This window comes from Callionymus lyra, chromosome 11, assembly GCF_982586985.1.
Source record: "Callionymus lyra chromosome 11, fCalLyr1.hap1.1, whole genome shotgun sequence".
Lineage (NCBI taxonomy): Eukaryota > Metazoa > Chordata > Actinopteri > Syngnathiformes > Callionymidae > Callionymus > Callionymus lyra.
Window position 1 is genome coordinate 4066700 of NC_141828.1, and position 21968 is coordinate 4088667.

General features: G+C 47.0%; 1 protein-coding gene across 1 annotated transcript; it reads left to right on the forward strand.

Moving 5' to 3' along the window:
* The first annotated feature begins 481 nt into the window (after positions 1-481).
* tnfaip3 (tumor necrosis factor, alpha-induced protein 3) lies at positions 482-14685 on the forward strand. The gene is made up of 9 exons (XM_087802875.1): positions 482-683; positions 2132-2477; positions 4783-4973; positions 7998-8139; positions 8480-8650; positions 8715-8895; positions 9075-10024; positions 12053-12258; positions 12479-14685. Exons 2-9 carry the CDS (start codon positions 2171-2173, stop codon positions 12872-12874), a joined length of 2544 nt encoding a protein of 847 aa, XP_087659001.1. The 5' UTR covers positions 482-683; positions 2132-2170; the 3' UTR covers positions 12875-14685.
* The last annotated feature ends 7283 nt before the right edge of the window (positions 14686-21968 follow it).

Sequence of the window (21968 nt, forward strand, 5' to 3'; positions counted from 1 at the left end):
GTGACTTTTAGCAACGACTGCCTGATTTTAAATATTCCTTTAGGCAGATATCTGACCTTTTGGCGTCACTTAAACTAGTACTTAGTAATACTAGTAACACTAATGGTTACAGTGATCAACACAAGAGCAACAAAACATTCACATTATGTGAACTAATACAATTTAAATCATCGTCACATAAAAATCGGTGTAAAAGTGTTTTTAAAGACTTCTAAGAATACATCCCATAATCTTGTCTTTCGGCGTCAACATCGATCTCCTTTGAACATATATTCGATCAGTGGTTTATTTTTACAGGAATGACTCTTTATTATCATGTTGATCTTTCTTGGTTTCATTAACGAGTATCGATGAACAAAACTAACGATAACTGATCAAACCTTCACGGATCGATGACGTCACGCGTCTCAGTGACGCTCCTTCTTTGTCCCTCAGACAGCAGCGCGCCCCCTGGCGGCGGCCGCGCAGACTGCAGCGACAGAGGAGGATCATGGGTGGACGGAAAGTCCCCGCGTGGAAGTGGAAGTCCCCTTGACTCGCTTCCTGGTCCTGGTCCTGGTCCTGGTCCTGGTCCTGCGTGTCAGTCGAGCTCGAGGCGGAAGTGAAGCTGATGGCGCGAGCGACGCTGCGGTGAAGAGCGCGAGCCTGAGCATCTTTGTTGTTCTCCCGCCACAAACACACAGGTGAGTCTGACGCACCTCTGGACTCACACACACACACACACACACACACACACACACGGACACACACACACACACGAACACACACACACACACGGACACACACACACACACGAACACACGGACACACACACACGAATGTCTGGACGATGTGCTCGGGCCTGGAGGTGTGTGTGTGTGTCCGTGTGTGTGAGTGAGTGTGTGAGTGTGTGTGTGTGTGCGCGCGCGTGAGTCCGTGCGTGTGTGTGTGTGTGTGTGTGACAGCACCTGTTTACTAACACGTCAGCCTCGCGCTCGCACCACAGCTTCTTAAAAGGTGTATTTGTTGTGTTTTGTCAAATTCCTGATGTGTTTGAACGCATCATTCTGAAGCTCTAGCTGTCACTGGAATGACGTCAACGCCTGGACGTCACAAGCTCGTGTCATTGTGTGTCTCAGGTGTGTCTCAGGTGAGACAACACGCCTGGTAAACGTCTGATCACGTGTCATGTTGGTGCACCTGCTGCTGCTCGGCTAGCGTTAGCGTTAGCATTAGCATTAGCAAGGATGCTATGACAGCAGCTACAGATAAGTGTCAAAACTTGTTTTCAAGATCAGACTCTGAGCCTCGAGTCCTGCTTCACACCTGACACACGTGGACTTAAAACATATCAATAGTTTGATTTATTATTGTATCACTGTATTGATCAGTCACGTGACTTTATGATGAAGAACGAGCTAACGATACATCACAGTTAGCATGTTAGCATGTTAGCATGTTTCATTAGTTTCAATGTCTACAACACAACCTGACAAATTACTTCATAATTTTGTTTTCAAGATGTTTGTTTTCTCTGACATGTTTTCCTTAAGAATCTTCATCACACAGTGATAATGTTGAAAAGGATTCAAACCTCTTAAGCAACTTTCATAGATAAGTTTCTGTTACAAAGACAAACGTGTTATTGTTTTCTTTATGGATTAGTTTGACTTAATGTCAGATTCAGCCTAAAAAACAATTGGATGAAAACATTTCTTTCACATAATAGTTGGTTTCACTTCTGTTTCCAGCACTGATACTTACATCTATATTATTAATCATCTTCAGCTATTTTTGGAACAAGGAAAAGACTCATCAGATGAAATTCAACCTTTAAAAATACACATTTCCTGGACATTTACATTTATAATTTATAAAAGTAGTTTTTATTGGCCCTGAATACATTTGTACTCGCAGCAAGTGTTTTCTGCAGCTCTTTGATCAGTGGAGTGTATTAAAAAGATGATTTGAGGGCATTAATGTGGGAGATCTTGACACTTTTATGAAGATCTTTCTCGTCCCAACATCCCTCCGAGCAGGATCTTCTGCGTTCGGTGGTTTCCCAGAGACTCTGTAGGAAAAGGGAATCTCCAGCTCAGAACTCCCAGCACAGCTACTTGAATTGTTGTAACGTATCATTTCCTCTTTCCAGCCTCTGCCCCCCCGACCTCAGCTCACCTGCTCCCCCATCATGTCGCAGGGTCAGAACTTCCTTCCCAAGTTCCTGTTCGTCTCCAACCTGCTGAAGGCCGTGAAGATTCGCCAGCGTGTTCCCAACGACGTGGTGAAGCCGGCGTCCAGCGGCGGTTTGATGCAGCACCTGCGAGGGATGCACCGCTACACCCTGGAGATGATCGCCATGAACCACTTCCCTCAGGCCTTCAGGGAGGTGGTCCAGGCCGCCATCCTGGACCGAGCCATGCAGGCGTCGCTGGAGCAGGAGAAGAAGCTCAACTGGTGTCGGGAGGTGAAGAAGATGGTGCCTTTAAGAACCAACGGTAGGAACGCTTCAGCTTTGACTAGAATCTGTTCCCGCATGAAAACAAGAGGTTTTTGTAAAAGATGATGAAACGATGGGTTTCTGACGTGGACTTCATTTAGAAGCTGCTGTTCAGTCATTGTCATGATTTAAACCTTATGTTAGATAAACTTTATTGATTATTGATAATGTCAAGGCTTCCCATCCACGTAGATCGTCTGTTGACGGGAAAGTCTGTCATTGATATTTAGTGTTCGCTGGTTTCATGATGGATCATTTCCACACTCGCCGTTTTCATCTTTCAACTTCTCTGTTTTTAAATTATTGATAAATGGTGGCAGAAATAAAAATGTCCAGGGGAAGTTGTTTTAGCGGATAAAGTCACAAAAACCGCTTAAAAAATGTGTGGATGAGGAAGTTGATTTATTTCAATTGAAAAATATTCTACGTTGAAGCAATTCCTGGAACTTCCACTGATGAACTTTCATGACTTTTGTTTCAGCGACTTAATGGAATTTCTTGGGTTTATCAAGCGTGATGTCATGAAGATCAGACGGAATTTAATGTGGGATTGTCAAAGTGTGAAAGCCTCAGACGTGACTTTCAGAAAGACACACACAGACGCACACACACAGACGCACACACTGCTGAGTCACTCATGCTGACGACACAAAGGAAGTAGAAGTCAATGAAAGTCCAGACGAACAAGTCGTTGTCATCAATAATCGTGCGACTCTTATCTTCACAGTTGTATTTGTGGATCAAGCAGGAGGAAGATCAAGAGAGTTTAGAAAGTCAAGAAGAAACTTATTATTCAGGTCAAATTTGATCAAAGTGGTTGGAAATAAGTCCAAGTATGAAGCTAATATGTTAAACAAAGTTTCCACCCGGGGAAATGATATTTTATTGCGATTCCGCTCACTTGAATATCTTGGGGTTTCCCCTCAGAGCGTCTCATGTGTCATGGACTGCCAGGAACTCTTGTAGACGCCACTGTTGGTGGTGAGCCATGTCAGTTTTCATGTGTTTCTATTTTCAAATTCAAGCTTTAAACCTGTTTAAATGATGCAGCTGTAAAAACGTATGATGGCATTATTTCAAAACAAGATGGCAGATAAGATCGTGCTCACACAGGTTTTTGATTAGGATGTTTCAGTTTCACATCAGAAATCTTCTTTCAAACGAACTTCCTCTGATCTTCACCCACAAAACATTCAGACTCAAAACACACATTTTTATTGACTTTAGTGTAGTTTACTAAATGAGGGAGCTGTTATTGTTTGGACCGCTTCAGAAGCGTGATGTCGGAGGCTAAAGCTAATCCAAGCCTCCACATTAGGTCAAACTTATCCATCTGGTCCTTCTGTGTGAGGAACTATGGATGGACTATGAGGGTCTGTAACAATATCCAAGTGGTTTGAGAGCGAGTCAACTGGACTGTGTAGATTTATCCTAGTTTTCCTAGAACTTTACGCAGACTTGACTTGCTTTCGAACCATATGGATAACCATGACCTGGCTGAACGAGAAGCTTCCTGGACAGAGCCACGAATACTTTATTGTAACGTTGAGTCTTTCGTTCTTCAGGGACTGGTTTAGAAACATGTGGCAAACATCAGCAACACCAGCTGGAACATTGAGATCACAAGAGTTTCCTGCAAGACTGCGTTCATAGCATAGTTGTCTTTCATCGCAGGCTGTTGTTGACAGTCACTAAGACGGCATTCCTTCCTGTTCAAGCCCCGCCTCTTTGGAAAGTCCAGGACCAGCTGAGTAGCACTTTGTGTCGGGATCATTAGAGGAAGAGCCGCTCGCACAAAAGACAGAAGTTAGTGTGTCGGGAAATTCCTGTGTTTGGATACGTTTTATTTAACTTGGTCATATGTTCAGACAAGATTTGAAAACCCGATCGTTCTCTGCCTCATGAAAGTGTGTCAAACTCCAGAGGTTCTGGAGGTTTGATGCTCCCTCTGTTGTCAGGATGGCTTTGTGTGTCACTTTCATGTCCGGGTCACATGATCGTCTGCGCACAAGCGTGGCCTGGAAATCCCCAGAGTCTTGTTTCATGTGTCAAGACCTCTATGAAGTCTCAACACTTTACAAAACATGCCTAGAAATACCGAGCTAGTTTCTTGTTCATCTAGTTGTTTAATTAGATTAGATTGACTTTATTTATCCCTCTGGAGAGCCTTTTAATAACTCTGTAGTGACTGGATGAACCTTGACCACATTTAATTCTGTCAGTGTGTACATTCCAGGATGTGGAGTCAACGTATCATTTGTGTATTTGTTGATAAATAAAGTGGTATCTTTGTGTTTGTGCAGGTGATGGGAACTGTTTGCTCCACGCTGCTTCCCAGTACATGTTGGGAGTCCAGGACACGGACCTGGTTCTCCGGAAGACGCTCCACGGCGTGTTGAAGGAGACGGATACTGGTGTGTTTCGAGTACGGTTCCAGGCGGAGCTGGTCCAATCACAAGAGTTTACACAGACCGGATTGAGATACACAACTATGGTGAGTTTAACTACACATTAACTTCACCTCTTAATCTCAGCAGACGCCAGACTCTCATCCATTCTTGAGCCTCTCCACCTCCATCCTCCTCCAAACACTTGACTGGTTCAAATCCTGGCTCTCTGATGCCAATTCATTCAGTTCAAAACATTTGAACATATGTCCCATTATGTTTCTTATCTGCCTCTTGGTCACAACTCCGCTGGCTCTCATCATATTAACTACACAATCTGACTCTTAAAGCCCTCAACAACAACCCACCCTGACCATCTCCTCACATAAACACCCCCCACCGGACCCTCAGATCCTCCTTCCATAGATTATTCACTTCACTAGTCTTGAACTTAAACTTTAAAGTCTTAAACTTTCCAGCTTTCTTATCTTTAAAACATCTGTTTTACTGTCGTTTTATAATCTGTTGTATGTTGTCCTTGTGTGTCTTGAAGGGCGCCTTATAAATAAAATGAATTAGTATTATTTATGATTATAAGTCTTTTTTTTTTCAACTAAAGTGTGTGTGTTGTTGTGATATGTGACTCTATTCTATCATCATAGTGATGATATTTTAATTGATAATGATCAAATTGTTTTTTACCGATAGCCAGCAATTTTTCATAAACAATAAAAAATAATACATAAAAAATAAAATAAGAAGAACATAAAGAGGAAGAACAAGATGATACAATCTAAGTCTAAAGATAAAGATAAAGAACATAGATCAAGGAAAGAAGTGAGTTTCATCAGTGTGTGTGTGTTGTTGTGATGTGTGACTCTATTGTATCATCAGTGTGTGTGTGTGTGTGTTGTGATGTGTGACTCTATTGTATCATCAGTGTGTTTGTGTTGTTGTGATGTGTGACTCTATTGTATCATCAGTGTGTGTGTGTTGTTGTGATGTGTGACTCTATTGTATCATCAGTGTGTTTGTGTTGTTGTGATGTGTGACTCTATTGTATCATCATTGTGTGTGTGTTGTTGTGATGTGTGACTCTATTATATCATCAGTGTGTGTGTTGTTGTGATGTGTGACTCTATTGTATCATCAGTGTGTGTGTGTTGTTGTGATGTGTGACTCTATTGTATCATCAGTGTGTTTGTGTTGTTGTGATGTGTGACTCTATTGTATCATCAGTGTGTGTGTGTTGTTGTGATGTGTGACTCTATTGTATCATCAGTGTGTTTGTGTTGTTGTGATGTGTGACTCTATTGTATCATCAGTGTGGGTGTGTTGTTGTGATGTGTGACTCTATTGTATCATCAGTGTGTGTGTTGTTGTGATGTGTGACTCTATTGTATCATCAGTGTGTGTGTTGTTGTGATATGTGACTCTATTGTATCATCAGTGTGTGTGTGTTGTTGTGATGTGTGACTCTATTGTATCATCAGTGTGTGTGTTGTTGTGATGTGTGACTCTATTGTATCATCAGTGTGTGTGTGTTGTTGTGATGTGTGACTCTATTGTATCATCAGTGTGTTTGTGTTGTTGTGATGTGTGACTCTATTGTATCATCAGTGTGTGTGTGTTGTTGTGATGTGTGACTCTATTATATCATCAGTGTGTGTGTTGTTGTGATGTGTGACTCTATTGTATCATCAGTGTGTGTGTGTTGTTGTGATGTGTGACTCTATTGTATCATCAGTGTGTTTGTGTTGTTGTGATGTGTGACTCTATTGTATCATCAGTGTGTGTGTGTTGTTGTGATGTGTGACTCTATTGTATCATCAGTGTGTTTGTGTTGTTGTGATGTGTGACTCTATTGTATCATCAGTGTGGGTGTGTTGTTGTGATGTGTGACTCTATTGTATCATCAGTGTGTGTGTTGTTGTGATATGTGACTCTATTGTATCATCAGTGTGTGTGTGTTGTTGTGATGTGTGACTCTATTGTATCATCAGTGTGTGTGTTGTTGTGATGTGTGACTCTATTGTATCATCAGTGTGTGTGTGTGTTGTGATGTGTGACTCTATTGTATCATCAGTGTGTGTGTTGTTGTGATGTGTGACTCTATTGTATCATCAGTGTGTGTGTGTGTTGTGATGTGTGACTCTATTGTATCATCAGTGTGTGTGTTGTTGTGATGTGTGACTCTATTGTATCATCAGTGTGTGTGTGTGTTGTGATGTGTGACTCTATTGAATCATCAGTGTGTGTGTGTTGTTGTGATGTGTGACTCTATTGTATCATCAGTGTGTGTGTTGTTGTGATGTGTGACTCTATTGTATCATCAGTGTGTGTGTGTTGTTGTGATGTGTGACTCTACTGTATCATCAGTGTGTGTGTGTGTTGTGATGTGTGACTCTATTGTATCATAAGTGTGTGTGTGTGTGTGTTGTGATGTGTGACTCTATTGTATCATCAGTGTGTGTGTGTTGTTGTGATGTGTGACTCTACTGTATCATCAGTGTGTGCGTGTGTTGTGATGTGTGACTCTATTGTATCATAAGTGTGTGTGTTGTTGTGATGTGTGACTCTATTGAATCATCAGTGTGTGTGTGTTGTTGTGATGTGTGACTCTATTGTATCATCAGTGTGTGTGTTGTTGTGATGTGTGACTCTATTGTATCATCAGTGTGTGTGTGTTGTTGTGATGTGTGACTCTATTGTATCATCAGTGTGTGCTTGTACAAAACTCTCTTTTCATTGAAATATTGACATTAGAAATCTTATCTTAAGCTGAAAACACTTTGTTTTTCTGGAGATTAAATCTTGTTGACCATTACCACACCCACTCTGGTGTGATAAGTCAAGCATGGAGGTTTGTCTCCGCGCGTTGTCAATGGTCTCCACCTCCAAGGGACTTGTTGTATAAACAAAGGAAGATTACAGCTGGAGGAATTATTTCGTCCCTTAAACCCTGTAAAACCAAGTTTACTAGATAAACTAATTGTGGTTTTCTTAATGATCTCAATTTAATCTAAATTCCAAAGCAAAGTTGAACTTGATCTGTATGTGATGGTTCTTCTGGAACCATGTTTAATTCTGCGCCAGACACGGAATGTTTCAACTCATGGTTCTCACCACAGAACTGGGACGAGGAGTGGGACAAGATCGTGAAGATGGCGTCTCCAGTCTCGAGCAGCAATGGACTCCAGTTTGACTCTCTGGAAGACATTCACATCTTTGTCCTGTCCAACGTTCTCCGTCGACCCATCATTGTCATCGCAGGTAAAGTATGATGGTCAAGAGGTCAAGAGGTCAATTATACGAACGTACTAACGTATACTAACTATACTGAACGTTGGGATGTTTTTCTAATCCAGTGATTCAATAGTTTTCAAGAGTAATCAGCATAAAGATCAAGAAAAAAGGCAAACATTATTTTACTTTTTTGTCATAGTATTCAAGTAGTTGGTGTGAACCTCTGGAGCAATATAATACAACATGATATACTTGAGGCAGGAAAAATGTATTTGTTTTCCACGATTTGAATCATTTCAGTTTTTGTTTCTAGTTGAATGTTTTGTTTGCATGAGTTTTTGTTCACTTGCTGTTGTTCCTTCAACAGACCAAGTTCTGCGGAGTATGAAGTCCGGCTCGTCCATCTCTCCTCTGAACGTAGGTGGGATTTATCTGCCTCTACACTGGCCGCCCACGGAGTGCTACAAATATCCCATCGTGCTCGGGTACGACTCGCAACACTTCGCTCCGCTCATCACCATCAAAGACAGCGGTCCAGGTGAGCAGCTCGCGAGGAGTCGTCGAAACTGATGTATTTACGGAAGCGCTTGTGAATTCTTTAGAGATCCGAGCGGTGCCGCTCATCAACCCGGGCCGGGCGGGCTTTGAAGAGCTCAAGGTGCACTTCTTGATGGAGAAGGAGCAGCAGCAGAAGGATCGTCTTCTGAAGGAATACCTGCAGTTGATAGAGATCCCGGTCATTGGTCTGGGCTGTGACGCCACCAGGATCATCAATGCAGCACGGTACTGATGGACCACGATTGTGTAGAACCTTGTGTTTAAGGCTGGATACGACATCATTATGAATCCCTGGTGAATTGTTGAAGCTAAGAAACAATTAAGAACTTTATAAAACTCATCAAGTTGATGGATTCACAATGTAACCTTGATTTTCTTTCACCTGTTCAATTGTTGCTCCTCAGGCTGGACGAGGGAAACCTTCCAGAGGACATGAACCTGATGGAGGACTACCTGCAGCTGGTCAACCACGAGTACCAGCGCTGGCAGGAGGACAAGGAGCAGGCCTGGGCCGCCCAACCTCAGCGCCCCCCGCCCTTCTCCGTGTCCCAGCTGTCACTCATCGAGATCCGCTGCGCGACGCCCAGATGCACCTTCTACGTGTCGGTGGACACTCAGCCTCACTGCCACGAGTGCTTCGAGAAGCGTCAGGCCACGTCGGGGCCCAGGATGGAGGGGGTCCTGCAGACCAAGGGGGGCGCAGTCCAAGGTGGGGTCAGTGGATCGGAGGCTGAGGTGAACTCCAGAGGAGCTCGAGGAAACAGTCCACCCTCCTCAGGCGTGATCTTGTCCAGCCCACGGCCCGCACCCCCCACAGCGCCCAGTCTCAGCCTCTACAGCGAGACTCATGCCATGAAGTGTAAGACGCCAGGATGTCTCTTCACGCTCAGTGTGGAGCACGACGGACTGTGTGAGCGATGCTTCAACTCCAGACAAAACCATGGACCTCCTGGAGCTGGACCAGCAGCTACTGGACCCCCTGGTCCCAACGGAGGACCCGTTGCCCCTCAGCCAACACAAGGCTCCGCCTGGACCCAGTGGGGGGGACCCGGGGCGGAGACGGAGCGATGCAGTCTGTGCAGACTCGAGTCCTTCAGGATATTCAACGGACTGTGTCCACCGTGCATGCAGAGACACCAGACCCCGGAGAGACCGGAGCAGCCCAACAACACCAGAACTGAGGCCTCGTCTTCAAACTGGAGTCAAACCGGAAACCCTGAGATGCCGGGACACACCTCGGCCTGGCAGGCCCCTCTGGCCCGGCCGTGTAAAAGGTCCGGATGCCCTTTCTTTGGAACACCGGAGAAGTTGGGTTTCTGCACTATTTGCTACGTAGACTATCAGACGAACCACCGTAAGTACAACTGTGTGTCAGAGGAATATTTGCTTCAGAACACATTTTAAAACACCATTAAATGATTTAGTGAAAATGTTCCTAAAGATTGAAAGATTAAAGTGATTCAATGTATTAAATCAGCAAAACATTCTGACTTTAGATAAAAAGTAAATTATTGCTGCTGTTAAGATTTTAAAATGTCCTTCATTAAGACGAATGACTGGACTTTAACTTTGGTTAACAGATGAACAGTCCAATCATAAGGTTCTATTTCTCTTTTGGTCTTGTTTTGGTCAGTGATGTGAGTCAGAGTCTCTGAGGAGGAACATGTTGTTTCACCTCCAGGAGAACGTTTGCAGCTGAGAACCATGATTTATAGAAACCATCAAGAAAGTTCCATTTTCACTTTGAAACTAAGCCTGAAATATCAAATGAAAAAATGATGAGTAATAGTAGAAAATAAAACGGGACATTTATGTTTTTGTACATGTTTTATACTGACCTTGTGACTAAGCAAAGTGGCCCCGCGGCCGCACTCTGTTCTTTACTGCTTGATTTACGTGTCAAACGTGTTTGTTGCGTCACATGTCGTACGAACATGTTTGTTGCGTCACATGTCGTACGAACATGTTTGTTGCGTCACATGTCGTACGAACATGTTTGTTGCGTCACATGTCGTACGAACATGTTTGTTGCGTCACATGTCGTACGAACATGTTTGTTGCGTCACATGTCGTACGAACATGTTTGTTGCGTCACATGTCGTACGAACATGTTTGTTGCGTCACATGTCGTACGAACATGTTTGTTGCGTCACATGTCGTACGAACATGTTTGTTGCGTCACATGTCGTACGAACATGTTTGTTGCGTCACATGTCGTACGAACATGTTTGTTGCGTCACATGTCGTACGAACATGTTTGTTGCGTCACATGTTCGTACGAACATGTTTGTTGCGTCATATGTCGTACGAACATGTTTGTTGCGTCACATTCGTACGAACATGTTTGTTGCGTCACATGTCGTACGAACATGTTTGTTGCGCCACATTCGTACGAACATGTTTGTTGCGTCACATGTCGTACGAACATGTTTGTTGCGTCACATGTCGTACGAACATGTTTGTTGCGTCACATGTCGTACGAACATGTTTGTTGCGTCACATGTCGTACGAACATGTTTGTTGCGTCACATGTTCGTACGAACATGTTTGTTGCGTCATATGTCGTACGAACATGTTTGTTGCGTCACATTCGTACGAACATGTTTGTTGCGTCACATGTCGTACGAACATGTTTGTTGCGTCACATTCGTACGAACATGTTTGTTGCGTCACATGTCGTACGAACATGTTTGTTGCGTCACATGTCGTACGAACATGTTTGTTGCGTCACATGTCGTACGAACATGTTTGTTGCGTCACATGTCATACGAACATGTTTGTTGCGTCACATGTCGTACGAACATGTTTGTTGCGTCACATGTTCGTACGAACATGTTTGTTGCGTCACATGTCGTACGAACATGTTTGTTGCGTCACATTTGTACGAACATGTTTGTTGCGTCATATGTCGTACGAACATGTTTGTTGCGTCATATGTCGTACGAACATGTTTGTTGCGTCACATGTCGTACGAACATGTTTGTTGCGTCACATGTTCGTACGAACATGTTTGTTGCGTCACATGTCGTACGAACATGTTTGTTGCGTCACATGTCGTACAAACATGTTTGTTGCGTCACATGTCGTACGAACATGTTTGTTGCGTCACATGTCGTACAAACATGTTTGTTGCGTCACATGTCGTACAAACATGTTTGTTGCGTCACATGTCGTACGAACACGTTTGTTGCGTCACATGTCGTACAAACATGTTTGTTGCGTCACATGTCGTACAAACATGTTTGTTGCGTCACATTCGTACGAACGCGTTTGTTGCGTCACATGTCGTACGAACATGTTTGTTGCGTCACATTCGTACGAACATGTTGTGAAATGTATCTTCAGACCTGGAGGTTTCACTGACTCCCTCTGATGCCTTCAGACTTGACTCCTCCTCCTCCGCCGGTCCAGACCCGCCATGGCGTGGAGACGGGCTTCCAGAATGCGTCGCGGTGTCGCGGGCCGGGCTGCGGTGCTGTCGGGAAGGCCATGCTGGAAGGATACTGCGACAAGTGTTACGTCAAAGAACAAAGTGCACGACTCAATCAAGTGGTTCATCGGACGCCACACTCGCCTCCTCCCGTCGTGGTGAGGATTTTTATTCTTGGTCTGGAAAATTCTATATAAAATGTTTGCATAAAAGTGACAACAATTTTCCAGACAAGGACGAAGCTATTGGTTAACAGTCACATGATCGTCTGTGTGTCGCATGATTGGCTGAAATGGTTGCGTAATAGGCTTCCATTAATGACTCCTTTTTTTATGTTTGTGAACTTTATTTGATGTTTTCACTTATTTCTGTCTTCAGAGGGAAAGAGCAACCAAACCCAGATCAACACAGCAATCCCAGACCCAGACCCAGACCCAGAGTCAAAACGAGAGTCAAACCCAGAGTCAAACCCAGAGTCAAAACGAGAGTCAAACCCAGAGTCAAAACGAGAGTCAAACCCAGAGTCAGACTAAGAGTCAGACTCAGACTCCGAGTCAGACTCAGTGCCGGCGCAGCGGCTGCAGTAACGTGTCTCCGGGCTGCACGGATCTGTGCCCGGAGTGTCACACTCGTGGGCAGGGCAGGCGGGCGCAGGCGCCCAAAGAGAAGTCCAAGCAGAGGTGCCGCACACAAGGCTGCGACCATTACGCCAACCAAGAGAAACAGGGATATTGTAACGAGTGTCACCACTTCAAGCAGATCTACCGCGGCTGAGCCTCCGAGACACTTCCTGTGAGAGTCTAACACTCCTGCTCCTCCTGCTCCTCCCACAACGGTCATGTGACTTCTGCTCCTCCCACAACGGTCACGTGACTTCTGCTCCTCCCACAACGGTCACGTGACTCCTGCTCCTCCCACAACTGTCATGTGACTCCTGCTCCTCCCACAACGGTCATGTGACTCCTGCTCCTCCCACAACTGTCATGTGACTCCTGCTCCTCCCACAACTGTCATGTGACTCCTGCTCCTCCCACAACTGTCATGTGACTCCTGCTCCTCCCACAACGGTCACGTGACTCCTGCTCCTCCCACAACTGTCACGTGACTCCTGCTCCTCCCACAACTGTCATGTGACTCCTGCTCCTCCCACAACTGTCACATGACTCCTGCTCCTCCCACAACTGTCACGTGACTCCTGCTCCTCCCACAACTGTCATGTGACTCCTGCTCCTCCCACAACTGTCACGTGACTCACTAGTTACCTTATGGCCTGAAGATCTCACCTCCATGTAGAATGTGAAGAAAGTGTGTACATGGAGGGAGAGTGTGTGTGTGTGTGTGCGTGTGTGTTTACAGTAGTCATGGCTCCAGAAATACCTCTTTTACGATCATGTGTGTGTCGTTCACTGAGAGGTTTGACTCGTGCACACACCTGTGAGGTTGAACTCTCGTGCACACACCTGTGAGGTTGAACTCTCGTGCACACACCTGTGAGGTTGAACTCTCGTGCACACACCTGTGAGGTTGAGGGTTCGACGCCGGACAAGATGATTGTATGTCGACACGAGAAGCATCTGGATTGATTTCTAGACACAGCCAAGGATTTCTACTGTCTGTCTCGCGTCTACCTGTCTGTCTGACATCGGTTCCAGTCAGGGTTGTCGTGAAAGTCCGCTGTCAATCACACAGAAGTGATTCTATTGATCAGAAGTTCTTCAAATACTCGACTGGAAGAGTGAGAGGGAAGTTTAAATGTCAACATTAATGCAACAAAACACATGAATGAATAAAAGTGTTCATTATCTTCTGTGACACATTAAGAACATAAACAATTGGACTATAAATGAAAGTAAATTTGCTAAAAATAAAGTTTTATTTCAACTTGAATCTAAACCATTGATGTTGACATTTGAAAGAATCGATGAAACAGAAACAGACAAACAGATTCTGCTGCTGTTCACTCTTTTATTTCTCCGACTATAACACATCTGTTGCCTTTTTCTAGTTAAGAAGCTCATATATATATATATATATATACACACGCACACACACACACACATGTTCACACACACACATGTTCACACACATGTTCACACACACACCACTAACCTTCTCTGAATGTGTCACAAACCTGGGGCTGATCCTCCTAATACTTGCCTTCGAGACGTGATGTTGACGGACCAGAGGTTCTGATCCTGAACCTCCCCTTATCTAGTGTGAATATGGATCTGGTCCTTGTCCTGGACCTTCAACCCGATGCCTCATCTCAGCAGAAGCTGCACATGTGCTCCTGGAAAACTGACATTCCTCTCTTGATTTGCCTTCTTTGATTGTACTTTAATATATTTCTTTTGGTTTCTGCTAAAAAACGATGACGAAGACACAAATATTTGTACATGTTCATCAACAGTTGTTGTTCGACCTGCAGATGTTCATGTAGCATGAAGTGACTGAACCTCGTGTTCTCTGATGCTGCGTTTGATTTGACTCACAAGTCTCCAGTTCTGACTCGCAAGTCTCCAGTTCTGACTCGCAAGTCTCCGGTTCTAGACTCGCAAGTCTCCAGTTCTGACTCGCAAGCCTCCAGTTCTAGACTTGCAAGTCTTGAATTCTAGACTCGCAAGTCTCCAGTTCTAGACTCGCAAGTCTCCAGTTCTGACTCGCAAGTCTCCAGTTCTAGACCCGCAAGTCTCCAGTTCTGACTCGCAAGTCTCCAGTTCTAGACTCGCAAGTCTCCAGTTCTAGACCCACAAGTCTCCAGTTCTGACTCGCAAGCCTCCAGTTCTAGACTTGCAAGTCTTGAATTCTAGACTCGCAAGTCTCCAGTTCTAGACCCGCAAGTCTCCAGTTCTGACTCGCAAGTCTCCAGTTCTAGACTCGCAAGTCTCCAGTTCTAGACCCACAAGTCTCCAGTTCTGACTCGCAAGCCTCCAGTTCTAGACTCGCAAGTCTCGAATTCTAGACTCGCAAGTCTCGAATTCTAGACTCACAAGTCTCCAGTTCTAGACTCGCAAGTCTCCAGTTCTAGACTCGCAAGCCTCCAGTTCTAGACCCACAAGTCTCCAGTTCTAGACCCACAAGTCTCCAGTTCTGACTCGCAAGCCTCCAGTTCTAGACTCGCAAGCCTCCAGTTCTAGACCCGCAAGTCTCCAGTTCTAGACCCACAAGTCTCCAGTTCTAGACCCACAAGTCTCCGGTTCTAGACTCGCAAGTCTCTAGTTCTGACCCGCAAGTCTCCAGTTCTAGACCCGCAAGTCTCCAGTTCTAGACCCGCAAGTCTCCAGTTCTAGACCCACAAGTCTCCGGTTCCAGACTCGCAAGTCTCGAACTCTAGACTCACAAGTCTCCAGTTCTAGACTCGCAAGTCTCCAGTTCTAGACTCGCAAGCCTCCAGTTCTAGACCCACAAGTCTCCAGTTCTAGACCCACAAGTCTCCAGTTCTGACTCGCAAGCCTCCAGTTCTAGACTCGCAAGCCTCCAGTTCTAGACCCGCAAGTCTCCAGTTCTAGACCCACAAGTCTCCAGTTCTAGACCCACAAGTCTCCGATTCTAGACTCGCAAGTCTCCAGTTCTGACCCGCAAGTCTCCAGTTCTAGACCCGCAAGTCTCCAGTTCTAGACCCGCAAGTCTCCAGTTCTAGACCCACAAGTCTCCGGTTCCAGACTCGCAAGTCTCGAACTCTAGACTCACAAGTCTCCGGTTCCAGACCCGCAAGTATCCGGTTCCAGACCCGCAAGAATCCGGTTCCAGACTCGCAAGTCTCGAATTCCAGACTCGCAAGTCTCCGGTTCCAGACTCGCAAGTCTCGAATTCCAGACTCGCAAGTCTCGAATTCCAGACTCGCAAGTCTCCGGTTCCAGACTTGCAAGTCTCCGGTTCCAGACTTGCAAGTCTCCGGTTCCAGACCCGCAAGTCTCCGGTTCCAGACCCGCAAGTCTCCGGTTCCAGACCCGCAAGTCTCCGGTTCCAGACCCGCAAGTCTCCGGCTCTGATCTAAAGTTTGGTTTGAACTGTTTTCTCTCCATAAGTGACTTTTGAGAACAAAACAAATGAAGCATCGAGCGACACGTTCAGTCTCATGACGACTCGATCCCTCAAACTTGTGTTGATTGTGACTGGAACTGCCTCAAACATCTTTTCTACCTGCAGCTCTTTTCTCCAGTTGACGAGATCCTGCTCCGACAGGAGGGTCTAGACTGTGTTGAAGATCCTTCTGACAGGAGGGTCTGGACTGTGTTGAAGATCCTTCTCTGACAGGAGGGTCTAGACAGTGTTGAAGATCCTTCTGACAGGAGGGTCTGGACTGTGTTGAAGATCCTTCTCTGACAGGAGGGTCTGGACTGTGTTGAAGATCCTTCTCTGACAGGAGGGTCTAGACTGTGTTGAAGATCCTTCTCTGACAGGAGGGTCTAGACTGTGTTGAAGATCCTGCTCCGACAGGAGGGTCTGGACTGTGAAGATCCTTCTGACCACATGAACCAGTGCTGTCGTCCAGACGCTGCTGGACTGAATCAAAACATGCAAATGTGTCAAGTTGTACGAAAAGATCTGGTTTTCTTTGTCAAGTATTTATTCATATCAAAATATGTGTATTGTGTGATTCAATAATTATTTATATGTTGTCCTGAAATGAATTATTTTTATTAAGAAATAAGTCTTGTTTTTTTCTGTCCATTTCTTTTTTTTTAAACAAATATGATTATAATTGTTTAATTTAAGAGACAATATCCCCTGAGTTATCATAATCTCAGGTTCAAATAATTGGTGCTCCGCCCTCTAACCGCTTCGCTATTGGTTTATCCTCGAGGCCCCGCCTCGTCTCTGAGAAAGCTGAATGAACTCGCCACCCAGCTGGGTGCAGTCCACTTCCTATAAAGGCGGGAAACACCCGCCCCATTTCCTCCAACTGAAAACTCAGCGAGAAGGCGGCTGCTGGGTGACGAGGTTAGAGGGCTTTGCACCAATTCTTAGAACGTGAGATTACAATGATAACTCAGGGGTTCTACTTCATATTGGTGCTCCGCCCTCTAACCACTTAGCTATTGGTTTAAACCCAAGGCGAAACGGGACGGGATAAATGTACCCCCAGCTGGACGCCGCTCCCGAAGCAGCATTGCTAGGGCCCTGCCGGCCCAGGATCCAAGTCTACTGGAGCCGTGGGCCTCGAGGGGGGCACAGCAGCACTCAAAACCGTATGAGCTACTGATCCCGCCGTCACGTCGAGGAGATGGGTCTTAGTAAAGGTTGACGTGGACGCCCAAGAAACAGTTGATGTCCTCTGCTGCCAGACCCCACAAAAGAGCCGCTTAGGCTGCCACACCACGGGTGGAATGTGCCCTCAGTCCGCTAGGAGCAGATCCACCCGCTGCTTGGTAGGCCCGGATAATGGCTGATCTCACCCAATGAGAAAACCTCTGGGAGGAGATCGCCTCACCCCAAGGCATCTACTGTCGCAGATGAAAAGGGCATCAGAGCGCCTAAACACAGCCACCCGCTGCAAGTAACAGGCTAAAGCCCTCACTGGACACATCAGGTGAAGACGTTCCTGACCCGGGTCCAAGTGGGGCGGCGGATGAAAGGCCTGCAGCGTGATGGTCTTCGCCCGGGACAAGGAACTCAGAATCTTCGGGCGGAACCCTGGGTTAGGACGCAATGATACCGAAAAGACTCCTCGACGCCGAAGGAAGGACACTCAGGGCTAGTGGAGAGAGCACAAAGCTCACTCGCTCTCTTCGTTGTCGTCAGTGCCAGAAGGAGCGATACCTTGAAAGACAAGATATCCAGTGGGACTTGGTCAAGAGGCTCGAAGGTCGGCCTGTGAGAGAGTCCAGTACCAGCTAGAGATCCCACTAAGGGCTGGAAGGCCTTGCAGGAGGTTGAAGCCTGCAGGCACCCCGTAAGAAATGCGCCACCAGAGGGTGGGCGCGAGCCGAAGCACCCTTGAATCCGACATGGCTCGTCGCTATGGCTGATGCGAACACTCTGTGTCGCCACAGTCCGTCCGCTATCCAGCAAATGTTGCAGGAGAGACAGGACAGCGGAGACCAAACAGGAGCTGGGGTCCAAGGACCTGTCTGCACACTAGCGGGAGAAAATTCCCCACTTTGAGGCATAAAGCCTGCGTGTCGACGTGGCCCGGGCGTTCTCCACACGCTGGTCCAAAGTCCTGCTCAGTTCGTCCTGTGCAGGAGCCACACTTTGAGAGGAAGGCCTAGCACTGGGGGCGCTGTCAGAGTCCCCCCTGCCTGACACAGGGCAGTGGGGGCCCAAGGGTCCCAGACTGCCATGCGCACCAGCTCTGGGAGTCTGGCGCTACCAGCATTAACCTCAGCCCCTCCCACCTTGTCCTCCGAACTAAGGGGAGGAGGAGCCGCGGAGGAGGGAAGGCGAACAGTAGTCCTGCCGGCCAACTCCAGTGGGCCAAAGCGTCCACGCCTGGTGGAGGGCAATCCGATGCCCTGAGGGAGAACCAGAGAGGACATTTGAAGTTATCCTTGCTGACGAACAGGTCTGCCACCGGGTGACCGAACCGAGACCATATCTCGGCTGCCACTGCCTCAGACAGACCCCATTCGTCCTGGCAGGCCCCCCTCAACAGTCTGTCCGCTAACGCGTTCAGCTCACCAGGCACATGCTGAGCTCTGAGAGAGAGCAGGTGACGGTCTGCCTACAGCCAAATCTTCTTTGCCACACTCGGAAGGGCTGGGGGTCTGACTCCACCTTGGCGATTTACGTACGACACAGCGGTGGAGCTGTCGGATAGCACTAGGACATTGGACCGTGACAGTTGGGGAGAGAGGTTAAGAAAGACGTTGTAAATTGCCTTTAGCTCTAGCCAGTTTATGTGTCTGCACACTGGTCTATTCCAGACCCCGCTGGCATAGGCCTGACCCGAGGTGCCTCCCCAACCTGTCAGAGAAGCGTGCGTATCCCTCCTCCGTGTTCAACAGTACCCCCAGGTAAACTAACTGTTGGACTGGAGTCAGATCTCTCTTGCTGAGGTTCACCGTGAACCCCAGGGTGGCAATATGGCTCAACACCTTCTGTTTGTGAGTGTAACTTTCTGCCTCTGACCTGGCAAGGATCAACCAGTTGTCCAGATAGGTCAAAATCCTCACCCTAATCGCTCTTAATAGCTCCAGTGCCGCCAACACACACTTGGTGAAGGTCCTGGGTGCCAGAGAGTAGCCAAACGGGAGTCGAGTGTATTGAAAAACACGATTCTCGAGGGCGAAACGCAAGTACTTTCGATGTCTCTTGACTATTGGTATGTGAAAGTACGCGTCGGTCAGGTCGATAGATGTCATCCAATCTCCTGGACTTACACCTGTGAGCAGTTTCTTGACCGTCAACATGCGAAACAGGCGGGTGGCTATGAATTTGTTCAAATAGCTCAGGTCCAGTATGGGCCTCCAACCCCTGGTCTTCTTTGGCACAAAGAAGTACCGGGAGTAAAACCCTGACATCATCTCTGCTGCTGGAACCAGCTCTACCACCTCCTTCTGCAGCAGAGTAGAGACCTCGTTTCTTAGACAGGATAATTTCTCCTGCTCCGCCACGCGTGTCCAGAGAATCCATGAAAAACGCGGGGGTTGACGGGCAAATTGGAGCACATAGCCCCGCCTGATTACTTCCCTCTGCTATCTGGAATGAAGTAAAACCAAGCGACTCCAAGCCGAATAATGTTTTGTCAGAACCGCAACCCTGACGAACTTTGGGTTGTCCTCCGGCCCGCCCCCGCGAACGTCCCAGAGCGGGCCGTTTTACGAAAGGGCATCACACAAGCCGCGTCTCTATCTCTTGAATCAACAGAGCAGTACTCGAGCTGGATTCACTAGAACCCCCACTCTCATACATAAAATCCGGCTCTGTGGGAGAAACCTCAGATGCGTCTTGCACGTACCCTTTCCCCCCCGAAAGTCTCCCCAGCCCCCCGAGCACTCCTTAGTGTCACCGGAGCTGACAAAATCCGAGATGTGGAGGTGGTGTGCGTTCAGAACAGGTCGCGCGCACGTCGGCACCGCATCACTCTCCGCGTCCAGTACATTCTCAAGCTCCGCTGGCAGATGATCAACCAGAAGGGGCGATATCCCCTCGCCCTCGCCTGGTCTCAGAACGGCGAGAAAACTTACGCGTAAAAGCGCCATGTTGCGTCAAACCCATGGCGTTTCTCCGCCGCCATACGTGACGTCCTCCACGGTGCCAGTGCTTGTTGCCAACGCTGTGGGGGAAGGAACAACCTCCGGTCAACATAGACATGTCTGGACTAGTTCCACTCACCTCAGCTGTCAAGCTCTGTCGGGCACGAGCGCTTGTCGAAGCGGGATCAAACACAGCTGACTCAGCCGGCCTCGTGGACCTCTGCTCGTCTGGAAACAAAACACATGTGGTTGGAGTCTGCCCCTCATTCGTGTGGACAGACTCCTTTATTACAGTCTCTGCATGACCCGGACAAAGGGGTTTAAAACCTCCTTCGAAATGTGTTCTGAGAGGAAACTCTTGCCGTCTATGAACGGCGGAGCATGTTAGCTTAGCATTAGTGGCGAAAGTTTCTAATGACGCCTGTGAATACGTCACAGTCACAGGCGGAAACACATGCACACTACTAACATCTCTCTCAGAACGAACCACAGAAACATCATACCTTCTCTTTTTTTTATTTCCATAAATGCCCTTGAATGAATAGGGGGGAGGAGGGCTCCCCCGAGGAGATGCCTTGCCGCCTCTGCTGCGTTGTCGCCGCTGCTGACCCATCGCCCGCCGTCGCTGTTGCCGCTGTTGTTGCTGCTGCTGGGGTGGCTGCCTCTGGTGACGCTTCCCCCAGCACCAGATGATGAGGCAGATGAACGGGATCTCCGTCTTCGAGCGCCGAATCCCTGTCGCGCCTCGTCATCACGCCCATGCAGGTGATGGCGGAGCTGCGCCAACTCCCTCTGCGCTGCCTCCTGGCGGGCCACGATGTTCCGGAGCTCTGGACCAAACAGATAATCCTCTGTTTTGGGTCCATTCAGGAGTACCCTCCGATCTTTCTCCGGAGTGTCCCTCCCAGGATTGCATACGCCTGCGACATCCTGAGGAGCGCAGCCACCTAGTCCTTGACTTCCTCCATGTCAAAAGGTCCAAGGTTGTCTCGGTCAACGATGAGCCTGTCGAGCGCACCTCACAGGAGAGCCATGTTGTTCGCGAGGGAGACCACCTGCGTCCCCCCCATATAGGTTCTGTTGAACAACATATCCGTCAACCTGTAGGCAGAGCTACAGCTCGGCCTGTCCAGAGCCGAGCTTCCGGCATTTTTAATGCCAGAAATGATAAAGCTTCCTCCAAAGAGTGACAAATCCTTCACAAGACCAATGGGTCCAGATGGTCATTTGTTTCATTCCCAGAATCAAGGTTTCTATGAAATATGTTAATTTTTCTTTTTTGCAAACAGATTGATAAATAAATCACACAAAGATTTATACTATTTTTCCAAGGCACAATAATGAGATAAAATGACACATGAACATCCGAGAACATGTTTTACCCAAATGTGGATCCTGTGATGTTCAGTCTCAGGGACTTTCTCGTGAACAGATCAGCAGTGGATGTGGTTTCCTGGAAATACCCGAGTGTGTAAACATTTGACTCAAGAGTTCCTGTCAATCAATGACGAGACTTGTTGGCTCGAGATGAAATTCAACACAATCTCATGACCTCGTTGTCGAGACTTCAGTAAAGTTGGCTCGATATTGACCGATTCGATGTTTGCGCGATAATGAATGTAAAGGTGTTGAGTCACCTGTTCTGTGAGTCACCTGTTGTATCGACTACAAGCGCGTTTGAACCTCAATATTTCGTCCTATCGTCCTGATCAAATACCCAAATGTCT